Source organism: Penicillium alfredii, assembly GCF_028826965.1.
Source record: "Penicillium alfredii strain IBT 34128 chromosome Unknown utg000009l_segment0_segment0, whole genome shotgun sequence".
Taxonomy (NCBI): domain Eukaryota; kingdom Fungi; phylum Ascomycota; class Eurotiomycetes; order Eurotiales; family Aspergillaceae; genus Penicillium; species Penicillium alfredii.
This window is the reverse complement of record NW_026622706.1, coordinates 3,725,609-3,739,844: the sequence shown is the minus strand read 5'-3', so window position 1 is coordinate 3,739,844 and position 14,236 is coordinate 3,725,609. Positions and strand designations below refer to the sequence as shown.

General features: G+C 50.0%; 4 protein-coding genes across 4 annotated transcripts; 2 read left to right on the top strand and 2 right to left on the bottom strand.

Annotated features, from left to right (window-relative positions):
• Window positions 1–38: 38 nt before the first annotated feature.
• On the top strand, window positions 39–1,747 carry NUU61_007330 (glutamine synthetase family protein; the record flags this gene model as incomplete). Its single annotated transcript, XM_056657855.1, has 5 exons — window positions 39–465; window positions 527–783; window positions 841–893; window positions 957–1,646; window positions 1,717–1,747. 5 exons carry the CDS (start codon window positions 39–41, stop codon window positions 1,745–1,747), a joined length of 1,458 nt encoding a protein of 485 aa, XP_056510655.1.
• Window positions 1,748–2,484: 737 nt separating this feature from the next.
• NUU61_007329 (malate synthase) lies at window positions 2,485–4,286 on the top strand (the record flags this gene model as incomplete). The annotated part of the gene is made up of 4 exons (XM_056657854.1): window positions 2,485–3,270; window positions 3,327–3,527; window positions 3,586–3,939; window positions 4,008–4,286. 4 exons carry the CDS (start codon window positions 2,485–2,487, stop codon window positions 4,284–4,286), a joined length of 1,620 nt encoding a protein of 539 aa, XP_056510654.1.
• A 1,954-nt stretch (window positions 4,287–6,240) lies between these two features.
• NUU61_007328 (GNAT family N-acetyltransferase) lies at window positions 6,241–7,200 on the bottom strand (the record flags this gene model as incomplete). Its single annotated transcript, XM_056657853.1, has 4 exons — window positions 6,241–6,375; window positions 6,445–6,789; window positions 6,847–6,906; window positions 7,015–7,200. The coding sequence occupies 4 exons, from the start codon at window positions 7,198–7,200 to the stop codon at window positions 6,241–6,243; spliced, it is 726 nt and encodes a 241-aa protein (XP_056510653.1).
• Window positions 7,201–9,361: 2,161 nt separating this feature from the next.
• NUU61_007327 (beta-glucosidase) lies at window positions 9,362–14,209 on the bottom strand (the record flags this gene model as incomplete). The annotated part of the gene is made up of 5 exons (XM_056657852.1): window positions 9,362–9,592; window positions 9,666–9,765; window positions 10,600–12,991; window positions 13,058–13,220; window positions 13,322–14,209. 5 exons carry the CDS (start codon window positions 14,207–14,209, stop codon window positions 9,362–9,364), a joined length of 3,774 nt encoding a protein of 1,257 aa, XP_056510652.1.
• Window positions 14,210–14,236: the final 27 nt, after the last annotated feature.

Genomic DNA, 14,236 nt, shown 5'->3' with positions numbered 1-14,236 from the left:
TTTCTCTCTCTCTCTCTCTCAATCCTAAGCCCGTCATCATGTCCACAGACCCCGAAGTCACCGTCGAAAATGTCGCGCAGATCCTCCAGAACGACCGCAAGGTCAAGGTGGCCGGGATAGACGTCGACGGCATGCTGCGCGGCAAGCTCATGAAGAAGGAGAAGTTCCTGTCAATTCTCGATGATGGCTTCGGGTTCTGCTCGGTCATCTTTGGCTGGGACCAGCACGATGCGACTTATTACAAAGAGCTGTCCGTCAGCAACAAGGAAAACGGCTATCGCGACCTGGTAGCTATGCCCGATCTGCGCAGTTTCCGACGCATTCCATGGGAGGGCAATGTGCCCTTTTTTCTTGTCAGCTTCCTGGACCCGGATACCCGACAGCCGGTGTGTGCATGTCCACGCGGGTTGTTGAAGAGTGCTGCGGCCAAAGCCGAGGCGGCTGGGTACCGTGCCATGGCCGGAGGTATATTAGCACCGGAGCTGGATTACAATGTCTTTAAGCTCTTGAAACTGACGTCACCCAGCCGAGTATGAGTTCTATCAGTTTCGGGCGCCAGGAAACCACTCCACCCCCGAACGCGCCGCGTCTTCAACCGCCATCTTCCTGCAGACGAACCCCGTCGATGCGTTGCCGCCGTTAACCGAGGGCATGTTTGGATACTCGATCACGCGGCCTCTGCACAATCAGGACTATTTCTATGGCATCTACGATGCGTGCGAAGAATTCCGGTGCGACATTGAAGGGTGGCATACGGAGAGTGGACCGGGTGTTTATGAGGCTGTGAGTACAGCGACTCGTTCTATTGGTGCGGGGGCTAATCAACTCGCGCTATGACAGGCATTACAATTCGGAGAGGCAAAGTCAATGGCCGACAAGGCGGGTCTATTCAAGTAGGCTTACCAGAGCTTCAAGGGTTTTCAGGTGCGGGTGGCTAACCAGTCGTTTTGAACCAGATATGTTGTCAAGGCATTCGGCATCAAGCACGGCATCACACCATGTTTCATGGCTAAACCACGCCACGGTCTTCCAGGCAATAGCGGGCATATGCACATTTCCCTGGTGACCGCCGACGGCAAGAACGCCTTCATCCGCGATACCGCCGATCCGTCCCCGCCCTACCCTGATGTTGCTCACCTCTCCGATCTGGGTCGGCATTTCCTGGCTGGTCTTCTAGTCGGCTTGCCGGATATCATGCCACTCTTGGCTCCGACAATCAACTCTTACAAGCGGCTAGTAGAAAACTTCTGGGCGCCAGTTACCGTGTCGTGGGGCTTGGAGCATCGTGCGGCATCTATTCGTCTTATTACTCCCCCCACCGCCAGCCCGAAGGCCACCCGGTTCGAAGTCCGCGTACCCGGTGCCGACGCCAACCCGCATTTTGTCCTGGCGGCTATCCTGGCGCTAGGATGGCGCGGTGTTGAGAAAAGGCTCGAGATTCCCGTGCCGCCATTGTCCCGGGGCGAAGACATGGGTGGTGCGAGTGACAAGGGTGCGCGACTGGCCAAGTCATTGAAAGAGGCAATTGCGACGTTTATGCGGCCGGAAAGCGTAGCACGAGAAGTCTTTGGCGATGCCTTTGTGGAACATTTCGGAGGAACTCGAGAGCACGAAGTGCGCTTATGGGAGGAGGCTGTCACAGACTGGTAAGTGTTTTCCCGTGTACTCGTCCTATTGTCTCCGATACATTTTTGAAAATGGCTGACATGCTTGCAGGGAGGTGAAGCGATATATCGAGACGGTGTGAGCGGGCTTGCACTACACGTAAATAGGATGATACCACTGAAGCAGCCAGGGTTTATAGACATATGATTCTCGGTGACTTTCCCATATAGAAACATCTGAATCCGAGTTGCTACAGACGCTATAGATGGCTATATACCGTCACATGCGGCTTCACATGTCCTGCAGCGGGAGATGTCGGATTGGCAGCCTGAGGCAGCAACCGGTGCCGCGGCCTGCAACAAACGCCCTCGGGAGAGTTCGGACGAAGACAAGGTTCAGAAGCATTGGCAGACTCGAGAGTTTGATATTTACGAGAATAGCATAAGAAAATAAGCATAAATAAAAAAGGGGGAAGATATATAATCGTCGCCTCTCCCGGACGAGAAACTGACACTTTGCTTCATACCAAGTAACCCTCATTAGACTCGGTGGGCGGCGCACCCCGAAGCAGCCGGGCAAAGTCGGCCGAGAGGAGGACAGTTTCCCGCGGGAAACAGCAGGTCAAGCTGCAGCGATAAGCTCCCTCGTTGGAGCCGAAATCGGGTGGGCACAACCGCGGCTCTGGGGGTTCTGACGTATGCTATCTCGGGCGGACGGTAACCCTGTAGACAACCGACGCGTTATATATATGACTGGAGGGGTAAATGAGAATCCTTCTCATTTTTTTCTCTTTTATCCTATAGTTGAAAAAAAAATCACTTTGCATTGTTTTATGAATTGGGTGTAACCATTGTACATCACCGCCCATCACTCTTCAACATGACTTTCGTCGACGCACAGCTCAAGGATGTCGCCATCCTGGGCGCCATCCCTAACGAAGCCCGCAAAATCCTCACCAAGGAAGCATGCGCCTTCCTGGCAATTCTGCACCGCACCTTCAACCCGACGCGCAAGGCGCTCCTGCAACGCCGCATCGACCGCCAGGCCGAGATCGACAAGGGCCACCTGCCCGACTTCTTGCCGGAGACGCGACACATCCGCGAGAACGATGCCTGGAAGGGCGCACCGCCGGCCCCTGGCCTGGTCGACCGCCGCGTCGAGATCACCGGCCCGACCGACCGCAAGATGGTGGTGAACGCGCTCAACTCGGATGTCTGGACGTACATGGCCGATTTCGAGGACTCGAGCGCCCCGACCTGGGATAACATGATCCACGGCCAGGTCAATCTGTATGATGCGATCCGGCGCCAGGTCGATTTCCAGCAGGGCGGCAAAGAGTATAAGCTGCGGACCGATCGCACTTTGCCCACGTTGATTGCTCGTGCCCGTGGCTGGCACCTGGATGAGAAGCACTTTACCGTTGATGGCGAGCCTATCTCGGGTGGATTGTTTGACTTCGGACTCTATTTCTTCCACAATGCCAAGGAGCTTGTTGCTCGTGGCGCTGGCCCGTACTTCTATCTGCCCAAAATGGAGTCGCACCTCGAGGCTCGTCTGTGGAACGACGCTTTCAACCTCGCCCAGGACTATGTGGGTGTCCCGCGGGGCACGATCCGCGGCACGGTCTTGATCGAGACTATCACTGCGGCGTTTGAGATGGACGAGGTGAGTGTGAATCAAAACCAAGCAAAGGGGCTGTTATTAACTGAGGTAATGCACAGATCATCTACGAGCTCCGCGACCATAGCTCTGGCCTCAACTGCGGCCGCTGGGACTACATCTTCTCGTTCATCAAGAAGTTCCGCCAGCACCCCAACTTCGTCCTGCCCGACCGCTCCGACGTGACCATGACCGTGCCATTCATGGACGCCTACGTGAAGCTGCTGATCAAGACGTGTCACCGACGTGGCGTACATGCAATGGTAAGTCCAGCGTATTCCCTCTTTTGGGCGATTGAAAAGATACTGATTGATTCTGTAGGGTGGCATGGCTGCCCAGATCCCCGTCAAGAACGACCCGGCTGCCAACGACCGGGCAATGGAGAGCGTGCGGGCCGACAAGCTGCGCGAAGTGCGAGCAGGCCACGACGGCACCTGGGTGGCACACCCGGCGCTGGCCGCCATTGCCTCGGAGATCTTCAACAAGCATATGCCGACGCCGAACCAGCTCTTCGTGCGCCGTGAGGATGTCTACATCACGGCCAACGATCTTCTCAACACCAACGTGCCCGGCAAGATTACCGAGGACGGCATCCGCAAGAACCTGAACATCGGGCTGAGCTATATGGAGGGGTGGCTGCGCGGGATTGGCTGCGTGCCAATCAACTTCCTGATGGTGCGTACAATCCACCATTTCACTCTTATAAGTAATATAAAGTACAAGCACTAATTGTATAAATATAGGAGGACGCCGCCACCGCCGAAGTATCCCGCAGCCAGCTGTGGCAGTGGACCCGCCACAACGTGTCCACCTCCGAAGGCAAGCGCGTCGACAAGGGCTACGCGCTGCGTCTGCTGCAGGAGCAGGCCGACAACCTCGCCTCCAAGGGGCCCAAGGGCAACAAATTCCAGCTGGCGGCGCGCTACTTTGCCGGTCAGGTTACTGGCGAGGACTATGCGGATTTCCTGACGAGCTTGTTGTACAATGAGATCTCGTCGGCTGGTACCGCGGCGAAGCTGTGAGCGCTGTGCGCTGAACCCCTTGATGATGATGAATACCCTGTTCCTGAGATATGACTACATTCTTTTGTTTTGAGGAGTTTGCATCGTTGTATAACAATATCGCTCTTGTTTTTGAATCTGCCTTGGCTTTGCTGAGACTATGGAGTAAATCCCTAGTGAATATCTTATCAGAATGTCAACAGACGTAAATTCGGTCCGAATTCCAAGACAAGGTCAATATCATGTACTTCGCTTGTCTATTTGGGTATAGCGTGCCTCTCCTGTGTCCAGAGCTCTCGAAGTTACCGCGCAAAGTCCAAGTTTCAGGGCGCCTATTCTAACTTCCTCATTGTACTTCCCACTCTCTTTACTGGAGTGCTTTGCTTGGGCGCCTACGCACTGTCACTGACGCTAGCGATAAGCCAACACACATCCCTTCCAGCCACCCCCTTTCTCACACCGCAAGCTGTGGCCGCCCAAGCTTAGCATGAAGAATAGCCAGGTCAGTTGAAGAAATATACGTATAACAGTGCAACATATTATCGTTTCAGCAGATTTCATGAATAGATTTTACAATGAAATAGAGATATGAAATAATGTTCTTTCAGTATCTTTGACGTATGTCAAGATAGTAAATTAGGGTGGATTCAGTCTCGAACTACATCGTTGGTTTATGTAGACCCCCTTCGGATACATTAGCAGTACTCGATTCTTGATCTGCATGCTTCATGCCCGAGACACGAAGCATGCAATCACCAGCGAATCACCTTTCCGCTTCCCCCTTTGTAGATATGAGCAGAGGCCACTCGTTTGTCCCCGGAACCGATATGACGTCTTCGGGATCAGTGGGATCGTCGTGGGATTTGTGCGGGTAAGAACCCCTAAATAAGTCAAAAGACACAAATGAGTTGAATGATACCAGTTTGATAAGTCGCTGCAACCCACTTGATTTCTGCCTTCCTGATCGTTGGATCCTATGCGTTGTGGTCGGTGAGTTTGGGTCAGAGGAACATGTTTGAGCTTATCAATCAGTTTAGCTGCTTCTCGAGAGTTTCGCAGTAGTTGTTCACACTGCTGCGGCGAATTGGATCTTTGATATGTCCCAGTTTGACCTTGCTAGCATAACGGATGAGGTGTTTTGCGGTGGCCGAAACGAGGCTAGCCATCGAGGTTGAAAGCTGCCAGTTGGACTGACCAAGGCAGAAAGGGGCGGATGCTTTCATCCCTATTGACGCTGAGAACGGCTTGAACGAATTGATCGAAGAATACTGTGCTGCTTCATGTCCTATGCATTACCACAATGCCTTTATATCACATATGTTGAAGTACCCAGGCTACATTCCAAGGGCTATGGTTAGAAGGGTGAGCGCCATCTTTTCGCAAATCATGAATCTGCATTAGCCGCCAGCTTCTTGGGTCACGCCGGGCTCATTGACTCAAGAATGCAATAATTTGAGTACAGAGCAGACATGGGCAATAGATGCTAATTGCACCAAGGCTTTTGACGCTGGTTTGGCGCTGATCAACGTAAATAGACGATAAATGTTGTTTCAAGTGAGAAAGACATATTGTTAGTTCTTGGCCACTCCGGATCCTCCTTGAGACTAGTTAGGTAGTGCCTTGGCCTATGGGCGATGCCATGGTTTACTGAATTATGTTCATGCTCTAGTCAAATATAGATTCTCTGGTTTGTCCCACAAGTGCCTCAGCGCCTCAGCTCTCCTACAGGAAGCTGTCTCTCAGACCATCGCATAGCGTGTGTTTAACTAAGGGCTGAGTTTGGAAATTCATAGTCCACCAAACTACCCAAATCGAGACTAAACTTATCAATCTAGTTATTTGCTCAAGTTTCACTCTTATTTATGGCTAATAATAAGACCTGCCAGTAGCCTGTGTATGAGAAAAGTTCCTACCCAGTGGAAAAGCTGAAATTCCTTGATTCGAGATTGAACGAAGATTGAAAGATTGTCGCTCACTATGAAATGTCCTTCCTCATGAAAACCGTCTTAGCATCCCAGACCTTCCCAGTTTTATCCGCCACGCGATAATAGTTCTGCACGGTTTTTATCAATTCATACCCGCGGCGTCTATACCACGCCTCATTGACAACCTGTATATAGAGTGAGTCATATAGCTGGCCGTAGGGGATCGTCAACACAATCAATGTATGTTTTCTTACCTTTGAAGTATCACCGAAAAATTCTTCTGCAAATCCCAGACTAACTTGGTCGTCTTTCTGTACTGTGTCCAGCATCAATGTTTTCGCAGAGAGTGGTGGCTGCGTGGCCATGTCCTCGACTTCATCCATCGCGGCTCGACCAATGCCTTGGCCTTGGAATGAATGCGACACAAAAAAGGATTTGATCCATAAGACGTTGGCAGGGGGAAGGTTTAGCTCAAGCTTGTCTGCATCGGAGTTTTTTGGATCGAGGGAAATGTGGCCCACGGGGATGAAGGTTTGCCGTGTCGCATTGCGTGGGACTCCATTGATGGATGTTGCTGTGTCAGAGAGCTCTTCATTGCCCTATGAGAAGATTCATTAGTGGGTACTTCTTGATCTTTCGATATATAATATTCATACCTTTGCTGGGTCGAGGTGTGCTTTGATTTCCCGTTGCTCTGAGTCATCGGTCGGAATGACCTTAGCATGGATTGTCAGTACCAGCACTTGAATATTCGTTTAATTCATAACATAGCAGCAAAGTATATATGACGTTTATGCTGGCAGGGAAGAATCAATCAAACTCACAATCCAGTAAATGCACTTCTCACCCTTGAGTTGCTGCTCTTTCCATTCCACGCCCACCTTCTCTTGGTGCCAACGACATTCCTCCCGTTGTGATGTCAGGGCCTTTATATGGCCGTCAGACTCCGCATCCCAAGGAATCAGAGAAACCTTTGGTTTGGAGCTCATGTTAAAAATATACTCGGACATAGTTGTGGCCAGGTGGAAGTTACAAGAAGGCGGGGTACATAAGCATCTTTTAAAATGACCAGACAGCCCCAAATGACTCATTTTGTCGAACCAATATCACTACTTCGCTGATTGTCTCTAAAGGAGTAAATTTCGCAAAGGGCAGTGTGGATGCTTTATACAGGCTATGTGTCGTGGACGTCTCATAACCAAAGATTATTTGCTCGATAATTCTAGTTCTGCACGGATGCGAATAGGGATTAATCAAATCGGTGGTTATAGGCCTAGAATAGAGCAAATAAGCTAGGATTCTTGAACCCTGTCTCTATTTACATACTTCGTTCAATTTAATATGAATATTTCTAATCCCTAATCCTCCTAGACCTACTACCTAGTTCTGCTATAGTTTGTGACGGCTATATCAGTATTATTACAATAGGGACTTATGCGGAGGCAGATGGTTACGGTTAAATCACTCCATGCCTCAATATTAGGTAACTTATATGTAGATGGATTATTGCTTAGATTCTACCTTCTCACTAATAATCTATACTAAAATTAAAACTAGGAGTACGCTGACAAGAAGAAAAGTGGGCATAAAGGATATATACGTAAAAGCTAGTTAGTTTTCTATCAGCTAATAAGGGTCCGGGCTCCCTTTAGTCACTATCCTCCTTCCTTTAACCCCCAAATAGTCCTTGAACTCGTATACCTTACAACTGTATAAAAAAGGTAGTAAAAATATTAATCATTACTTTCTTTTCTAAAAGAATATCACAAACCTTTCTTACTAACAGCGCCTTCCTTTATAAAATATTAAGCTTAGATAAATATTCTGGTCAGATAGAATGACATAACTATACTTCGACTATTCTTTAGGTGCTGTATATAAGAAATCCGCGCGAAAAATGAATAATACATGTGATGAAGTTTTTAAACAAGGGGTAAATTGATTCTTTTATCGCCTTCCTGGTGCCGTTTTTAGCTATGCGAGTTAAAGGATTTGGGTGTCAGATGGAAGGATTTAGGTGTACAACCAGTGGTAGCCACCAAAGATCCAGTAAACCCCTTTCCATAGGAAGACGGCCGCTTCCTGCTGTAACTACTCCTGGGTTACCTGAAGAGGTGGCGTGCGGTAAGTCCTTTCCTATATAAGAAGTTTCGCTTAACAAATCACTTTCTTTTTTCTATCACCATCTATCCACCATCCCAATGCCATTGACAAGGGCCAAAGCATAGCACTTCTCACTTGAATGCCAGATACTTGCCACCGTATCTTGATGTACCCTATGAAAGGGCTATCTATTTCCACTCTCACCTGAAGAAAGACTCCCGTGGCCTCTTGCATGTCTGCTACTCGGCAATTATTGGAGACCGTGGCAAGTTTACATGATGCCGGAATCATCTATCGCGGTGGTTCGACGCTTTTTTATTTCGTTTCTTGATATAGTCACAGAACCTAGATCTGAATACAAGCAGCTGTATGTGGGGAATGGCTTCGATCGATGGTATCAGCAGGAGTGTCAACTACAAGTTATTTGGTCAACCTTGAAGCAGACAATACTATTTGTCGATCTCCGGAACGGGGGCGAGCTTATGATCTCTGTCAAGTTTCATCAAGACCATTGCACTGAAGAATTCTATCTCTGTGATTTCGGTTAAGCAAAAAAAAAGAAAGAAAGAAAGAAAGAAAGTTGACGATGTCACCACTCAACGCGACTACCTACTTATGCGTTATGGCTCTCCAGATAGGAGACGATGCCATACCAAGGGCTTAATGTCTGCGGTATCTGCTGTATAGCAGCTTGGAGCTACCTACATAGAGTCCTGTATTATAGCGGGCCCTCTTGTATCGAAATACTTTTTGTCAATTTAATTGTTTTTCAGGATTGAGCTTGTATCCTTACAGAGGGTCTTTTCGAAACTTCAATCCTCCTTGTAACCATGGTCCACTACTAGGATTCATAAGGGGGAAGGATTTGGGACTGGGTAATAGTTCCATAGAGAAATTTCTATTTAATGAGAAGCATTCCCTGGTCAAAGTCCATTTCCTCTTCATCAAGTTACGAACCGAGAAGCATCATGGCCCTTCTACTCGTTTTTGCTTTCATCCTTTTCATTTGTCAGGTAACCGCTTTACATCCAGTCCCAAGCGACTATATATACCAAAACACATCTTGTCTCAAACATATTCCCAAGCGGACTGAGTGGTGTTCTTAGCCGCAACAAGGCAAGCCTTGAAGCCCGAGGCACCCTGGCCTGTGTAGGTCCAGTGACCGAACTGCTTGCCGGTGGTATACTTGAAAATACCATCCGAGGAGCCGGCCGGCTCGTAGGCCGAGTGCGGCGTGGTGAAGCGCAGGGCACCCTTTGGGTCGACGTAGATGCGCTGGCCTCCAGGGACCTCGACGTCCTGTATGATATGTCAGAAGTATTCCCTCAACAATGGCCTTTTGGGGCTTGGTTTTGTTTTTTTGTGAATGTACCAGGCTGTTCTGGCCGGAGATCAAAGTGTCGTTTGTCTGGCGGCAGCCCTTCACCACCTCCGGGCAGTATGTCTGCGCCTTGCCGCCGATCCAGAAGTAGCTTCCCGCGGCGTTCAAAGGTGCGAGATGGGGCGGCGAAAAAAAGGTCTTGGATGCTATTTAATAATATAAGATGTGAAGTGGGTCGTTGAAAAGTGGTTAGGATTCGTGACCCCCGACCCTCTAACGCTCTACAGTCGTAAATAATTGTTTAAAAAGAAAGAAAAATAAATTAAAATAATGGTAGAAAAAGGATTAGAAAAAAGACATAGAAAATAAAGAAAGTTAGTTAATAAATTTAGGAGAAAGAAGTATTAATAAAATAATAGTAATGGTAGTATAATAGCTATCTATATATTCAATAAAGAATAAAACTTCTTAAACAGGATATGATTCAGTCAATAAGCCTTTTGGATCTAATTTTTATTCTCTACAATACCTTTCAAAGCTGCCTGAGCGAAGCGAAGGTCAGCGGCATGTCTTAAGAACAGTCTTTGGCGATGAGGGTCTCAGTGGCCGGCTCTTCTTGGATCATCCGCTTCTTGTCTCAGTCTCAGATGGAAGATGGTGCAATCGACATCATTTTATACAAAAACACGGGATAGATATCGGGTAACGTCCCGAGTTCCTCTTCGCGGCATCATATACACTCTTCTTGGTGTGCCGTTGCTTCATGGGCACCGCCACACACGTTTTGCCACCGAAGGACAGTACAAATTGTACGAATCGTACTCGTACAAAGTCAGTTACATTGCTTCGGTAGAACCATTCATGGGCTATTGTACAGAATCGGGACAGGGCGACTTTTGCCTATGCTAGTATCTCCTAAAAGGGAATGGAAAAATAGGTACATGCCACGGCAAATAGCAATTACATTAGAGGCTTGATTTAAAACTCCGCGACAAGCGGTAGGTCCCTTGAGCTTCTGCCCGCCCAAATGCGAAACTTGCCCTCGGTGGGAAGCAGCCAGTTCTGGGCGCGAACGCTCCAGTAGCTGAGGTCCTTACGCGACAGAGTCATATTGACCATCGCAGTCTCACCAGGTTGCAAAGATACCTTGGAGAAATTCCGAAGCGCACGCTCAGGAAAATCGATGGTTTCGCGGGACCAGCCCAGACCACGGTGCTCTGCGATGTCTTTCGGGAACGAAACGTAGATTTGCACCACCTCTTGTCCGGTTCGGGAACCTGTGTTGGTGACATCTACAGAAAGGCTCACCATGGGCTCGAAAAGTGAAGGATTTCCGCCGATTCCACCACCGGCAGCGGAGGGCTGCTGAACATCACTGTATCCCTCTGGGTACGGATATGGACCGGGTTCAGTGCCGGATAAGGACTCGAGGTAAGGGTAGATGTATTTGCGGAACATGCGGAATCCGGCCGGCACCAAGGTACTCAAGGGGTTGCTGCGCTGGTTGTCGTACGAGGGCGGTTCGACTTTGTTCTTGGGGCGCGGGGAAGGCAGCCGTGATTTCTTCTGCAGAGATTCAATGCGAAGGGCGGACAGGTTGAAGGAGGTGTATGACAGGCCAAACCCAAATTCGAACCGTGGGGTGATGTTGTGGCGGTCGAAATATCGGTAGTCAATGTACAGGCCTTGGTTGAGATCGACCTGCGGGGTGGAATCATGGCTCTCATACACCACCTGTGCGCCTGGACCGTAGTCCTCGCTCGTCCGACCGATGGTGTATGGTAGCCGTCCGCTGGCATCGACGTCACCAAATAGCACATCCACTAAACCGTTCCCGCTCTCTTGACCAGGCAAATTAGCGTAAACAACTGCCTGGACGCCGGGTAAGTCAATCCAGGGGTCCAGTATGACAGGGCCGATGGAATGCAATATAACGACGGTCGAGCCATGGCCCCCGCCGCAGTTTTGAGCCACGGTCTCGACCAACTGGGCCCCGTTATGTTGCAAGAAAAGATCATTGCGGTCTCCAGCGATTCCTTCACTCTGAATATAACCCTCGCCGCCATCTGAATTGGCAAATACTAGGCACAGATCCCGGTCTTGAAGGTCTTGCAGCGTAACATCACTTGTCAAATATCCTTGGAGGTCAATCGTATCTGCAGACCAGGCAGACTGAAGAGCCTCCCATGGACTGATCAGATAGGGAAATTCGACGGCACCACTGCCCCAGCCTGAAGCTAGAGTACCCTGGTTGCAGCCTCGATCGGGACACGCATTTGGCCCTCGGCCAGGACCAGCATCATCGCCGTAAACCCCAATCCTGTATTTTCCATTGGCGCTCGAGACCTCGCGAGAGAGTGGAAGAGTGTTGTTCACATTCTTCAGAAGAACAATGCCTTCAGCAGCGACCTTGCGGGCGATTGTAGAATGCGATTCCGTGCCATTCTTTGCGGCATTGACAAACTTGTTGACCTCACCAACATCCTTATTATCTGGGCTCCCTGGATGTAGACGCCCTATCCTTTCCTTCGTCCATGAAGAGAAACTGGGGCCGCCATGTCCCTCCGGTGGGGGTGGATCCCACGAGTCCTGGCGAAAATGGTACCAGGCAGCGACGATACGAGTAACCATATCATTCAGTCGCTCCATAGGCACGGATGTGTTCAGTGCTGCGCGGGTCAATCTACTTCCCCAAAGTGAGTCTCCATCAGCCCAGCGTAAGCCATCACCTGGCATGCTCATGTCCAGTCCACCCAATGCACTGTGGACACCAGAGTGCTGGGCGAGCCAGTCCGACTGCACGAACCCCTGGAAGCCCAACTCGTCTTTGAGGATGCCGTTTAATAGCTTGCTGTTCTCACAAGCGTAGCTGTTATTGACCATCTGATAGGAACACATGATGCTTGCTACATCGGCACGCACACTCTCGGCGAATGGCCAAATGAACACCTCGTGCAACACCCGGTCGTTAATGTTCGAAGATAGTGCCGTGGACTCCCCCTGCGGTGTGCGAAAGTGCTCCTGCTCGTTTAATACATAGTGCTTGGCAGTCGCCATCACACCGTGACGCTGGATACCGCGAATCGTCTCCGCTGCGGCAATGCCTTGCAGGACAGGGTCCGACCCAAAAGCTTCCCAGTTACGACCACCGGCGGGCATCAATCCAAGGGGTCCCATTGATGGGCCGACGAGGACGTTCACGCCCTTCCGTCGTGCCTCCTGTCCCAATGCAGCGCCTCGGGCTTGCATAAGCTCGCGATTCCATGTAGCCCCGGTGGTAATACCTGCGGGGAACGCGGTAATGTTGTCTGCAAATCGAAGCCCAAGCGGTCCATCCTGCAGACAAAGAGAAGGAAACCCGACCAGCTCGGCAGGACCTAAGGATTTCCAAAGCCATTAGTATGGAATACATTAGCTATAGAAGGTCATCATCAAATCCCTACCAGTATTCCCAACACAAGGGCCCATCTCCCAGCCAATGCCAGTAGTGACGTTGACTTTCTCGGTCAGAGACATCCTCTTTACAAGATCCTGTGCTTTGCTATAGCTTTCATTCCACTTAACACTCGTCCCTCCGCGGGGAGTAGGGTACCATGGCATAGAACGCTGCATCGGTTAGCACTCCATTCAAAACAGCGCATAACCCATCACACAGGGAATCATCCACAAAAGCACTGTGAAAGTGAGGTCGAGGGGGGAATCCATACATATTCGACTTCAGTCGTCTTAGCAAAGGTCCAGCCTATGCCTTTGGCCGCGAGCCACATAACAAGCAGTCCAATGACGGCAAAAGGAAAAGCATGCCACCATTTTTGCATGCGGAATGGCGGCCTCCAGCCCGAGCCACAAGTAAACCCATCGCTGTGCCTCCGCGTTCCTTGATGGGTCTTGCTTGATGGAAGGCCATAGTCATCGCTGTCATCATCACTAAGATCGAATGCGGCAGTGAGGGGGTTGCCCTCTTCCATGTCTAAAGCGTCTTCCGTTTGCAAGACTTGCTCGATGCGCTTGCCCACATCGCGCGGTTCCGCCGAGCCGTTACTTGGGGCAGGGCTTGGGTCATGTCGAGGGGTAGATTGATGGGCTGAGTATTGAGCACTGCGTGATTTCGAATCCATTTTTAGCGGCAATAGTTTCATATGCGCCTCGCTCTCGGCCAGAGACTCGTCTCCGCTGGACGGCGTCGCGTCGCTGTCATCACTCGATAATTGTGCGCGCTGGCCACGGTGGCTGCTACCGACTGACCCTTGCGTGTCATATTCTTCTGTAATTCCTAGCGAGCTATAACCGTTGCGACGGGCTTTGGAGTTTCGGGGTTTCTTGTGAATAGGCGGTTCGGCGTTCAGACGCGACGGGCCGGCCAGGGAAGCTGGGGAAGCCATCGATTCATCGGGGAGGGCGATGGAAGGCGCCCATTGTTGGATTTCGAGGATTTCAATGGGCGAATGAGATAGATTGGGTCGACGAAAGGTTGCGAATTGGAATTGATGACCTGACGCATGCACGTCATGGCCAAAAGCTTCAACAGGGGACACAATCACCTGACCCACCCTGATTGGCGAAGGATCTATAAAACTCTCATCAAATAAAATCATTCAAGACGCGTAACAGTTTGATATAAA